This window comes from Narcine bancroftii, chromosome 2 (assembly GCF_036971445.1).
Source record: "Narcine bancroftii isolate sNarBan1 chromosome 2, sNarBan1.hap1, whole genome shotgun sequence".
NCBI classification, from domain to species: Eukaryota; Metazoa; Chordata; class Chondrichthyes; order Torpediniformes; family Narcinidae; genus Narcine; species Narcine bancroftii.
Window position 1 is genome coordinate 12,737,286 of NC_091470.1, and position 14,643 is coordinate 12,751,928.

The window sequence follows — 14,643 nt, forward strand, 5'->3', positions numbered from 1 at the left end:
ATGAAGAAATAGAAATCGAAAGGGCGCATAGAGTACTAGTACCGAAACCGCCACCACATCAAAAACCGAAATCCATATTGATAAAACTTCTAAGATATACGACAAGAGAAAACATACTGGAGCAGGCAAGAAAGAAGGTTAGAGAAGACAATAAGCCGTTGGAATATAAGGGACAAAAAATAATTTTTTACCTGGACATAAGCTTCAAACTTTTAAGGAAGAGGAAGGAATTCAACACAGCAAAAACAATCTTATGGAAGAAAGGGTATAACTTTATATGAAGACATCCAGCAGTACTCAAAGTATTTATTCCTGGGGAACGGAATAGACTGTTCTCGGACTCAAAGAAAGCCCAAGAATTTGCTGAACATTTGCAGGACAGAAGAGAGAACGAGGAGTGACAAGAAGGAAGACCAGCAAGAAAATATACAAAATTATGTAAAAATATAAAGTAAAGATAATGTATATATAAAGATTTAAAGATGGATAAGAGAAGGGAAAGAACGGGGAAAAAAGGAGAGAGAGCTTTGTTATATGTATAGGAAAATACGGTTCTCTGGGGGGGGGGCTGGGGGGTAGAATAATGGTCACTGCGAAATCGGTTGACGCTTGTGAATAAGTTAGCAAACCGAATGGAAAGGGGAGTTGTGGTTGCTGTCAAGGGACAAGGGGCAATCCAAGGAGGGGAGGTTCATTTGAGATTAAAGGGTTATTGCTTGTGGGGATTGTTGGGGTATTTCATGTCTTAAGTGCATTGCCATATATTGAGATTAAAAAGGAAAACTTAAAAAACAGTTATGGAAAAAAGGGGATGGAGGTGGTGAAGAGGCAGAAAAGAAGTGAAGTGGTCACATTGGACGATATGACTATAAATATTAACGAAATATATAACCAAGTTTAAGTGTAACCCGTTGGAAAAAAAAATCACATATAATTTAAAAGACAAAGTTACAATGTTTGAAAAAACCTGGGAACCAAATATGGAACATAACAGAAAGAGCAGGCCTCAGACCACCACCACCTAAAATGATCAGATTTAATGTGTATAAGTAGATGATGCTTCTTTTTTGTTTGTATTCCTTTTGTATAAAGATATTGTTTTATTGTATTTTATATGTTCAATATTTACTGTTTTTGGTGGGGGGTGGGAAGGGAGAAGGGAGGAATGGGGGAAAAAAGAGAAAATGTCACTGTGAATATTTAAAGAGATGCATCTGTAAATATATTGGTTGACATGGCTCATAGTGCGATAAATAAAGAATTACAACAAAAAAATATTGTTTTGAGGAAGAATACAGATCAAACATTAAAATATATTGGTTTTAATGTTAATGGAATTAATGGGTGGGTGAAGAGAAAACGGGTCTTGGCATACCTAAAAAAATTAAAGGCAGATATAATCATTTTACAAGAAATACGTCTTACCAAATTGGAACACGCAAAATTAAAAAAAGGATGGATGGAGCAACTGCAACACTTAAATTCTTATTCTTTTGTGCTAAGTAAATTATACTTAATAACCTTACTATATCTTCATAACTTTGTCTATTTTTTAACAAAACCAGATTGATCCATATTTATTAATTCAGGAAGACAATCATTGATTCTATTTTCTAATACCTTTGCCACAATTTTATAATCAACATTTAACAATGAAATAGGTTTTAATGAAGCTGGTTTTAATGTATCTCTATCTTTTTTAGGAATAATCGTAATTATCACTGAGGAAAACAATTTCTGGAAGAATATGCAATCTAACCCTAACCCTGCATGAATAAAGGAATTATTAAATCATTAAATTCTTTTTAAAATTCAACTAAAATCCATCCTCTCCAGGGGATTTATTATTTTGCAAACAATTAAGTGCTTCATAAACTTCTTGCTCAGTAAAAGAAGTTTACTATCCAAATCATCTTTATCTATCTCAGTTAGTCTAGGTAATGTTATTTATCACAAATAATCATCTATAACAGTTTCATCCTGTAATGATTCTGATGTATATAATTTTTCATAAAATTCCCTAAAAATTTCATTTATTTCTTGTGGTTTAAATGTCACTTTATTATTATCTCATTGTATTACATTAATCGTTCTCAAGTCTGTTCTGTTTTCTGCTTTAGCTGCCTTAGATTTAACTATTGTTCTTGATGATCTATCTAATCAAGGATCCAAACAAAAATTAAAATCAACTCCTACTAAAATATTTTCATAAACATCTGCCAGATTCAAAAAAGTATCTTATAAATTTTTCATCACCTAAATTCAGTGCATATATATTTAACAAATTCCATTTCTCTGAAAATATTTGACAATCTACCACTATATATCAACCCACTGGATCCGTAGACACACTCTGAACTTAAATTGGTAAATTTTTCTTAAATAAAATTGCCACTCCCCTAGCTTTAGAATTGAATGAGGAAAAAACTGCTTGATTTACCCAATCTCTTTTCAGTTTTAGGTGTTCTTTTTCGGTTAGATGAGTCTTTTGCAAAAAGCAATATCCACTCAATTTCTTCACATAAGACAAAATTTTCTTTGTTTTTATTTTCCTGTTAATCTCATTAATATAAAAAATTATAATCTTAATTGCTTTATTCATTTTCCCTATTTATAAAATCCCTTTTCATCACTCCATCTTGGACATCGGTGGTAAGAGGGAACTGTTTACTGTGGACAGTACACTTCGACCCCAATGAGCCAGTGGTTGCGGCTCAACCCAAGTAGCAAGGCCGCCTGGCAATAAAGGACATTGGCACCGGTTCTGGGGGGGGCTGTCTGGCAGCACACCATTAGGCAGGTGAAACGGCCCCGCATGTCATGCACGAGGCAGGGCAGCCGGCCAAAATGGTGCCATCGGGGGTTTCTCCCCGACCTCGGCACCAGGCCCACGTGACGCCCCAGCGACGGTTTTCAGCCAGGTCCGGGCTGGGAGCATAAGACCAGCCAGGCAGACCTGAATAAAGGAGTTTTTGCTTACTGAACTCAACCGGTTTGGTTGTGGCGTTATTCAATAAGCAGAGTAGCCGTCGCTACAGGACCAAGAATTGCACTGGAAAAGTTAACATGGAACTATAAATTGCAAGGACTTAAGACTCCCAGATTTTAAGAAGTATTATCTATAACACAAGCAAGATTTCTATCATATTTCTTTGAAGTCCTCCTTCGTGGATTCTAATGGGGTTGAATTCATTAAGAGGAGACAATGAAGGACTTTATTTATAAGTGGAATGTTAAGTCAAAATAACAAAAAAGGATAATCCTATATTAATACAGATGATTAGAACATGGCAAGAAATAAATGAATGCATCGGGGGGAGAAAAGCAGGTATATCACTGAGGACACCATAATGTAAAAGTGTACTGCTGTCGATGAATCTGAGTAACAAAATATTCAATTCATGATATGACGAAGAAATAAGTTATGTTGATGATTGTTATCTAATGTCTTTTGAACAATTAAGAAACATGTAGGAAATAGTTAATGGGACCTTCTTCTGCTTGCTCCAGCTAAGATCATTCTTAAGAGAAAGATAGCGACCAAACTTGGCCCCATCTGAAATTAGTGAAATGGAACAAACTATTTGGCTGGGGAATACATCTAAATTTATATCTAAAATATACTTTGCTCTCCAAAATGAAAATGCAAAACTAGGTTTATAGAGATTGAGAGATGGGAGTTGGATTTAGGAGCTGCAATAATGGAAAGATGCTGGTCTGATTGGTGTTTGGACAAATGCAAGATACGGATTAGTACAATATAATTTCCTCCACCAATTATACCTCATACCACAGAAATTACATAAATCAACATTGGAAATATCGGAGATGTGTTTTAGGTGTGGGAAAGAAAGAGGAACATTCTTACATGCTTCGAAGTTGTGCATAAAGGTGAGATCTTTCTAGAAGGATATTACTGAAATATTAACAAGGATAACAGGGGTGGCCTTCGCGAATGACCCGGAGCTTTATCTTTTGGGCAATTTTATTGAAATAAGTAACAAATGAACTAAATCCCAAATTTCATATGTCAAAATAGTTAAGCTGTAGCTAAGAAATGTATTGCGATTACTTGGAAATCTGACTCCCCTCGACATCAGCACAATGGAAATCAGAGATGAACAGTTGAATATCTCTGGGGGGAAAAAAAAAATCACATACAATCTAAAGCACAAATATGATGTATTTCTAAAAATATGGCAACCCTATCTGGGCTATATAGGGGCTCAAATATAATTTTTTTTAAAAAAGTGCTACTATTATGAAAATACAAGTGACCTCCCCAATAGAGACTTTCTTTCTTTAAACCCAACTGTAAGACCTGATGGTGTATGGATTTATACTGTGAAGGGGATGGGGTGGAGAAGGGGTTGTTGTTTTTTGTTTTGTATATTTATATCTATATAATCTAGAAAATGGAAATTTTTGATATGTATATGAAAAAAAAAAATAAAATATTCAAAACAAAAGAGACCTTTTGGAACGTTGGCCTTTATAAATCAGTGACGGTATTCATGACCTTTTCTGTCATCAGATTTTCTGGTCCTAGACTCAAACTGGGTGGATCTTAAACCACTCGCACGTCATTTGTCATGATCTTCACTTACCGGTCCTTCATTCCACTGAACTTGACCATGCTCAGAACTGCTCCCAGAATGAAGAACATGAGGATTGGATCCAATAAGATGTATTGAGAAATAGTTATACATCCAGTGTCTGTCAAAGGAAAAAAAAATCAATTCATCCAATTTCTACTAATAGAAAGACATTTAAATCTTGCAATTTATTATTGCCCATTGACTGAACATCATCAACTACAGTAGATCCTCAACAGAGCTTCCAGATCAAATGACCTGCTCAGTGTTCAATGTCTCTTCAGCATCTTCAGGGCTAAAGAAACAGATAAATGCCCAGGATAAGGGCATTGGGAAAAAAAAATCAAACTGCTGCAGGAACTCAGATCAGCCAACATCTGTCAAAACAGGATGAAGACCAACAATTCACGCTGACCTCTTGAATTAGGATTAAGAATGCAGATGGGAGATACTCAACATGGAGGTGAGGATAGGTGAGACAGACAGGGAAATGATGGATTAGCCGAGTGAAGAGGGGATTGATGGGAGATGAGGCCAGGTAGGAGTTCTGACTTCACTCCAACGCCATCATACTCGGTGTTTATTACCAAAGTTCTGTCCCTCCCGCAACCACATATCCCTGTCCTATGCAATTATCCATGCCCCGTTTATTTGCCTTAAATAACTGGCTTCTTTCATTGAAGTAAATGCAGTTAAACTCATCAATTTTTATCTGCTCCTTGCCGTGATCATGCCTGGTATTACTACTTATCTTGCTCTCAAGTTCGTTTATTGTCACAAGTACCAGAGATACAGTGAGAAATTCATTTTGCGATCAATCCAGCTTGTCAATACAAACATTGTACAGCAATTAAGAAAAAATAGTATAGAGCGTTTAGTTACAGAGACATCAGTTGGTACAGAACAAAAGCAACGTTATTTAACTTATGTGAAGTTCGTTCACAAGTCTGATTATTGTGGGAAAGAATCACTCAAGACCATAACACACAGGAGCAGAAACAAGTTATTCAGCCCATCAGGTCTGCCCTGCCATTTAATAATGAGCTGATCAATTTTCCCATTCAGCCCCAATGCCCAGAATTCTTCCCATTGATGTCCTGGCTAATCAGGAGTCTATCAATCTCTGCCTTAAATACACCAAATGACCTGGCCTCCATAACGATCTGTGGCAACAAATCCCACAGATTCACCACACTCTGGCTGAAGAAATTTCTCCACATCTCTGTTCTAAGTGGACACCCTTCAATCCTGTTGTGCCCTCTTATCCTAGACTCTCCCACCATGGGAAACAACCTTTCTACATCTATTCTGTTCATGCCTTTCAATATTCGATGAATTTTAAATAGGATGGTGTATGATCTCACACCAGTGAAAGATCTTCTTGATGGGAGAGGGGGTGAAAACAGGGTGGCTGGGTTGGGATCAGTATTTTGAGCAATGGAAAAGCAGTGAGACGTTTCAATGGACATGGTGGAAGGGAGGGGAGTTGGCGTAATGGTCTGAGTTGCATTCACAACCCACTACAGTTTCCTGTGGTTTCAGGTGGAACAGTTCCCATATGGAACAGTATTGCATCCTCGCAAGATACTTTCAATGATGCATTTATAGAAGTTGCGGAGATATGCAGGTGACATGTCAAATGTCCTCAGACTACTAAGGAAGCAGAGACACTGGTCACCTTTTTGGCCAATGCAACGAGGTGGCTGGACCAAAACACGTTGCTGGAGACTCCTGGTACCAAGCCCCAAGTCCCTCTGTCTCCCTCCAATATTCCAACGGCATTGTTTAAAATCCAGCTATGGGCTGTGGCGTCATCTGTGAATTTCTGCATGGAGTTGGTGCTGCATTTGGCCACAAATTAACCAGTGTAAAGTAAATACAGTGGGGACTGAGAATGAAGCCTTATGGGGATGTTGAGAATGATCGTGGAGGAAGTACTGTCATTGATCAGAGCAGGGATGTGATGTTGAGGTTTTATAAGGTACTGGTGAGGCCTCACTTGGGGTACTGTGAGCAGTTTTTGGGCTCTACGTTTAAGAAAGGATGTGCTGATGTTGGAGAGAATTCAGAGGAGTTAGCAAGGATGATTCGGGGAATGAAAGGGTTATCCTGACAGCCTGTAGCCTGTACATGGAGAATGAGGGGGGATTTCATTGAAACTTTTCAAATGTTCAAAGGCATGGACAGAGTAGATGGAGAAAGATTGTTTCTCATGGTGTGGGAGCTTCAAGATGGCGTCTTACAGCAGCAAACTCTCTGTGAACTGCTGTGTCAGGAATAATCAAATATACACATTCAGAACTTTGAAAAATCAAACACAAAACCAGAAGCACCTACGATTGCTGGCACTCCTCGGAATTTTTTTATACTATTTTATTTAAGATGAATCAATACAAACATAACAATAATTAATGCATCTAAGTCCATATATCAAATGATCAATCATTTTAATATATATGAAAAAAAAACTCCCAACTATCACCCTCCTTCCTCCCTGGCCCAACTACAAAGTAAGAAAGGAAGAGAGGGGAGATGATTAGTTAATCTTCTTGGCTGCAGAAGGCACTGCTCAGAATTGACAGAATCACCACTCTCCATCAGGCCATGGGACCTTTAAACAGCTGGTGTTCAGGCAAGTACAACAACACTGCGGGAGTTTGAAACAGCCAGCGATCAGGCCATTTCTCGTGGGAGTCGCAAACAGCAAACACTCAGCGGATGATTTAAAGGGACAGGGCACAGACAATTTAAACACCGCGGGAACTAGCAGCAGCAGACCCAGGGGCCAGGTAAAGAAGACCCCACCACGTGGATGCAGAGGGAGCTGCAGGTCAAGCAGAGACACTGGGACCTGAGGCTTCCACTCCCCACCATCCTTCTGGCCAACAAAATTGAACCCCAAGCCAGACTTCGACATACTCCCAGCGTACAAGCAAAGGCAAAGACCACAGCACCAGTGGTGAAGACAGAGAAACTTTGATCGAGGGAGGCAGAGAAGCGACTGCAGGACTGCTTTGAATCGGTGGACTGGAACACATTTAAGTGCTCATTCATAAACTTGAATGAATATGTAACAGGTGTCACCAACTTCATCAAGACCCGCGTGGATGAGTGTGTGCACATGCGCAGATACCGGATGTTCCACAACCAGAAGCCCTGCATGAATAAGAGAATTCGCAAACTGCTGAGGGTGAGAATAAGGACATTTAAGGCCGGGGATCGGGATCTTTACAAGAAGTTCAGGTGCAACCTGTGGAAGGCCATCACTAAAGCAAAGTGGCAATTCTGCAGGAATCTACAGACAGACACACTCCAGCAATGGAAGGGAGTGCTGGCCATTTCAGCCTACAAAGCGAGGGCAACCTCTCAAGATGGCTGTGCTGCTTCATTACCTGACGAACTGAACACCTTCTATGTCCGCTTTGAGAAAAAAAAAACAGTGCCTCCGAGAATCTCTGAAAAGGCTGAGGACCCTGTGATATCTGTCTCTCAGGGCGATGTCAGAACATCATTCAAGATGGTGAACCCTCGCAAGGCCCATGCCTCAGCCTGACACAGGAAATGGCTACGAACACGGTGAATGGCAAAACATCAAGTGGGCTGAAACGCCTGTTTCCATTGACCGCCTGCAGAACGGAGAAACTGGCTAATCACTGCCAGTGGATCACAGGCAGCTCAATCAGGGACTGGGGGGGGAGTCACGTGATGGAGTAATGGCCGGTCAGGGAACTCCAGCCCTCTCCAGAAAAGTTTAAAAAAAAACAGAGAAAAAACAAGGCACAAACACTAAAATAAAGTGAAAATAAAGGTGTGGAAAAAATGGCAGCGAAGAAAGAAAAGCCAAAAGCAACGGGAAGAAGAGAAGAAGAAAAGACGTCAGAAGAAGAAGGTGAAGGCCTTACCTATCCGAGGAGGCCCATCGCGGAGAGAGAAGCCCGCTCCCTCAGGTCAGTTGAAGTCCCGAGCTCGGGACTACAAAAATGGCTCGTGGAGCCAAACAAAAGTGCGCAACCGCGCATGAGCGAAGAGTCGCGCATGCGTGATGCGCAAGACAAAAGGAACACTGACGGGAGGGGGGACCAGCTGAGGAGTCGATCTCCACAGCTGAAATTGACAACCACAACAAAGCAGCAAGAGGAGAACATAGAAAATAACGAGAACAAGAAAGAAGAGAGTAAAAAGAAATCAAAGAAACAACAGATGACCAACCCAGAGGAAGAAGACAAGCAGCAAGACACTTCTAATAAAAATAAGAAGACCAAAAATACTCAATAAGATAAAACAAACAACCCAACAAGAAAACAAGAAGAAACAGAAGTAAAGGACACAGATCCTGGAGTGGACTCAGAAGAAGAGGAAGAACACAGAGAAATGGAAGATAAAGGGAAGGGCAAGTACATGGGATATCTTTTTTTAAAGAATATATGGAATCAGTAAAAGAATGGCAGTCACAAGAATTCAGTGAAATAAAAAGAGTAAAAAGTACAGAAGAAAAAATGAATAGATTAGAGATGATCATGTCAGATATAGGAAAAAGAGTGGACAAGGTGGAAGAACGAGAAACAGCCATAGAAATGGAAGTAGATGACTTAAAAAATAAATTAGAAGAATCTAATAAAAAAGTTAAAGAGACACAAGAGCTGTTAGCTCAGAAGATAGATATAATGGAAAATTATAATAGAAGAAACAATATGAAGATAGTGGGCCTTAAGGAAGATGACGAAGGCAAGAATATGAGAGAATTTATAAAAGAATGGATCCCCAGGGTCCTAGGAAGACCAGAATTACAGGAAGAAATGGAAATAGAAAGGGCACATAGAACATTAGCCCCTAAACCACAGCCACAACAAAAACCAAGATCCATTCTAGTAAAATTCCTAAGATATACAACAAGAGAAAATATATTGGAGAAAGCAATGAGGAAAATAAGAGAAGACAAAAAACCACTGGAATACAAAGGTCAAAAATTTTTTTCTATCCAGATACAAGTTTTGAACTCCTGAAGAAGAGGAAGGAGTTTAATACAGCAAAAATGATCCTATGGAAAAAAAGGATATAAATTTATGATAAAGTACCCAGCGGTACTTAAAATAGTTATTCCAGGGCAGCAAAACAGACTATTCTGGGATCCGGAGGAAGCACGAAAATTTGCAGAACAACTACAAAACAGACAGAGAGATGAAGGCATGTAACGAGAACAAAAATGACCACAAACTCTATGTGTGTGTGTGTGTGTGTGTGTATGTATATTTTAAAAAAAATAGAGTATAGATAAGAACTAAGAAAGGGAAGAATGGAAGCAAGGAGGGAATTAAGAGAGTGACCTTTGTTATATATGAAGATTAAAATCTTTTCTGGGGGGGCTGGGTCGGGAAGATTTACGGTCACTGCGAAATCAGTTGACGCTTGCGAGTGATTTTGCAAATCCAAATGGAGAGGGGAGATGTGGTTGCACGATAAGGGACAAAGGGCAACTCAGGAAGGGGAGGGGATAGTGGGGTTAAAGGAATTTTAGATAGGAGAATAATGGAAATATTTTATGTTTTAGAAATGTTGTCTTATAATGTATTCAAAAAAAGAAAGCAGAAATGGATAAGAAGGAAAGGTGATGATGAGAAAACGGAAAGGAAAGATAAACAAAGTATGAAATGGCTATGTGGAACTATATGACTTTAAATATTAATGGAATACATAACCAAATTAAAAGGAAGAAACTGCTAAATTTACTGAAAAAAGAAAAAATTGATATAGCATTTGTGCAAGAAACACATTTAACTGAATTGGAGCACAAGAAATTAAAGAGAGATTGGGTAGGACACGTAACAGCAGCATCGTATAATTCAAAAGCAAGAGGAGTAGATATATTAATTAGTAAAAATGTGCCATTTAAAATAGAAGAGGAAATAATAGATCCAGCAGGGAGATATGTAATGATAAAATGTCAGATATATTTGGAGTTTTGGAATCTACTCAATGTATATTCACCTAACGAAGAAGATCAAAAGTTTATGCAAGATATCTTTTTGAAGATAGCAGATACGCAAGGGAACATATTAATAGGAGGGGATTTCAACCTGAATTTGGATTCAAATATGGACAAAACTGGGAAAAAAATTAACAGAAAGAACAAAGTAACCAAATTTATAATTAAATCAATGGAAGAAATGCAACTTTTGGATATATGGAGGAAACAACACCCAAAGGAAAAGGAATATTCATATTACTCGGCTAGACATAAAACATACTCAAGAATAGACCTATTCTTGTTATCAGCTCGTATGCAAAATAGAGTAAGAAAAACAGAATATAAAGCTAGAATACTATCGGACCATTCACCCTTAATATTGACAATAGAGTTAGAGGACATCCCTCCAAGAATGTATAGATGGAGATTAAACTCCATGTTACTTAAAAGGCAGGATTTTAGAGAATTTATTGAAAGACAAATTAAAATGTATTTTGAAATAAATACGAAATCAGTGAAAGATAAGTTTATACTATAGGATGCAATGAAAGCATTCATTAGAGGGCAAATAATAAGTTATGTAACCAAGATGAAAAAGGAAACAGGAAACAGAGCAGTTGGAAAGGGAAATAGTAAATATAGAAAAAGAATTAGCAATGAAGGAAGATACAACTAAAAGAAGAGAATTGGCAGATAAAAAAATAAAATATGAAACACTACAAACATATAGGTGGAGAAGAACATAATGAAGACAAAACAGAAATATTATGAACTAGGAGAAAAAACGCACAAAATTCTAGCATGGCAGCTTAAGACAGAACAAGCTAAGAAAATTGTATTGGCATCAAGGAAAAAAGACAAACAAATCACATATAATCCAAAAGAAATTAAGGAAAACTTTAGAGAATTCTATGAACAATTATACCGAACTGAAAACGAAGGGAAAGAAGGGAAAATAGATGAATTTCTAACTAAAATTGAACTACCAAAACTACAAATAGTGGAACAAAATAAATTAACAGAGCCATTTGGAATAGTAGAAATACAAGAGATAATAAAAAAAATTACCAAATAATAAGACACCAGGAGAGGATGGACTCCCAATTCTAAAAAACATTTAAAGATTTATTAATTCCGCCCCTCCTGGAAGTAATCAACCAGACTGATAAAACACAAAGCTTACCAGATTCATGTAAAACAGCAATAATTACAGTAATATGAAAGCAAGGGAAAGATCCGCTCACACCAGCGTCATATAGACCAATATCTTTACTTAACACAGATTATAAGATAATAGCTAAACTATTAGCAAACAGATTAGCAGAGTATGTACCGAAAATGGTAAATCTAGACTACAAACATATAGGTGGAGAAGAACATAATGAAGACAAAACAGAAATATTATGAACTAGGAGAAAAAACGCACAAAATTCTAGCATGGCAGCTTAAGACAGAACAAGCTAAGAAAATTGTATTGGCATCAAGGAAAAAAGACAAACAAATCACATATAATCCAAAAGAAATTAAGGAAAACTTTAGAGAATTCTATGAACAATTATACCGAACTGAAAACGAAGGGAAAGAAGGGAAAATAGATGAATTTCTAACTAAAATTGAACTACCAAAACTACAAATAGTGGAACAAAATAAATTAACAGAGCCATTTGGAATAGTAGAAATACAAGAGATAATAAAAAAAATTACCAAATAATAAGACACCAGGAGAGGATGGACTCCCAATTCTAAAAAACATTTAAAGATTTATTAATTCCGCCCCTCCTGGAAGTAATCAACCAGACTGATAAAACACAAAGCTTACCAGATTCATGTAAAACAGCAATAATTACAGTAATATGAAAGCAAGGGAAAGATCCGCTCACACCAGCGTCATATAGACCAATATCTTTACTTAACACAGATTATAAGATAATAGCTAAACTATTAGCAAACAGATTAGCAGAGTATGTACCGAAAATGGTAAATCTAGACCAAACTGGATTTATCAAAATAAGACGCACAACAGACAATATTTGTAAATTTATTAACTTAATTCATGCAGTAGAAGGGAATAAAGCGCCAACGGTAGCAGTTGCTTTAGACACAGAAAAGGCCTTTGACAGAGCAGAATGGAATTATTTGTTCAAAGTACTGCAAAAATTCAGTTTACCGGAGAAGTATATTAATTGGATTAAAGCATTATATAAGGGACCATTGGCGAAAGTGACAGTAAATGGATATATATCAAAGCAATTTAACTTAAGCAGGTCAACACGGCAGGGATGCCCACTATCACCTTTATTGTTCGCGTTAGCTATAGAACCACGAGCAGAATTGATAAGAACAGAAAATAATATAAAAGGGATAAAAAAGACAAGGAATATAAAATCAGTTTATTTGCGGATGATGTTATAGTATACTTAACAGAACCAGAACTATCAATAAAAGAATTATATAAGAAATTGAAGGAATATGGAGAAGTGTCGGGGTACAAGATCAACGTAAATAAAAGTGAAGCAATGCCTATGAATAATGCGGATTTCTCAAAATTTAAGAAGGAATCACCATTTAGATGGCAAATTCAAGCAATAAGATACCTAGGTGTACAAATAAATAAAAATCTCGGCCAACTATATAAACTCAATTATTATCCACTAATGAAAAAATTACAGGACGATTTAGAGCATTGGAAAGATTTACCACTAACACTAATAGGAAGGATAAACTGTATTAAAATGAACATTTTCCCAAGGATATTATACCTATTTCAGGCATTGCCAATACAACTGACAGAGAAATTCTTCAAGGAGTTAAAGAAAATAATAAGGAAATTTTTATGGAAAGGGGGGAAACCGAGGATAGCACTAGATAAATTAACAGAATGGTATAAACAAGGAGGCTTACAACTGCCAAACTTTAAAAATTATTATAGAGCCGCACAATTAAGATACCTATCAGATTTTTATCAAACAAGGGAAAAGCCAGATTGGACCAGATTAGAATTAGATAAAATAGGGGAAAAGATACCTGAACACATATTATATAAATGGGATGAAAAATTGGTACAACATAGAAGTTCTCCAATATTACATCATCTACTCAATATTTGGAAGAAGATTCATGTAGAAAGAAATAAAACAAATTATCAATTACCAAAACTAATATTGACGCAAAACAAGTTACTCCCTTTTACAATAGATAACCTTTCCTTTAGAGAATGGGAGAAAAAAGGTATTAAAAGAATAGAAAATTGTTTTTCAGGAAATAGATTATTATCCTTTGAACAAATGAAAGATAAATACAATATAACTCAAGATACAGCGCTGGCATATTACCAATTGAGATCCTACTTGAAGGATAAATTAGGAAGCAGTCTGAGGTTACCAGAGGGAAGTAACTTTGAATATGTGATTACAGATACAATGATAATCAAAAGATTTATAACAAATATGTATATTAAACTGCAAGAAAAGGAGAATGAGGAAACAAATGGTAAAACTAAACAAAAATGGGAACAAGATTTAAATATAAAGATAAAAAAGGAAACATGGGAGAAGTTATGTTCTGGAACGATGAGAAATACAATAAATACGAGGTTACGTAACAATATAACTGGATACACAGGCTATACATTACACCTCAAAAGTTAAATAAATGGGACCCAACAGTATCTGATAGATGTTTTCGATGTAAAAAAGAAATGGGAACAACAATTCATGCAATCTGGACATGTGAGAAAGTAGAAAAATTTTGGGAAGATCTAAATCGGATATTAAATAAAATAACAGAAAACAATATACCAAAGAATCCAGAGATCTTCCTCCTAAGTAACATAAAAAACAAAGAATTTGGAATTGATTTGGAGGATGCACAAAAAAGATTTGTAAAGATAGCTCTCGCCATAGCAAAAAAATGTATTATGTCAACCTGGAAATTGGAAGATAATTTGAAAATACAACAATGGTATATAGAAATGAATAAATGTATTCCATTAGAAAAAATAACATAGTTTAAGAAATAATATTGAAATATTTGAAGAAATATAGGAGCCTTACATGAAACATAATAGCGAAAACCTACCGGGGA

At 36.6% G+C, this 14,643-nt stretch overlaps 1 protein-coding gene across 5 annotated transcripts in view; it reads right to left on the bottom strand.

The window, feature by feature from the left end:
* pomt2 (protein-O-mannosyltransferase 2) overlaps nt 1-14,643 on the bottom strand; it is a 220,156-nt gene that overhangs the window by 160,094 nt on the left and 45,419 nt on the right. For all 5 annotated transcript variants that reach the window (XM_069915874.1, XM_069915873.1, XM_069915876.1 and 2 more), the window contains exon 5: nt 4,608-4,716. In XM_069915874.1, coding sequence (XP_069771975.1) covers nt 4,608-4,716 — 109 coding nt within the window. The remainder of the gene's footprint in view (nt 1-4,607; nt 4,717-14,643) is intronic.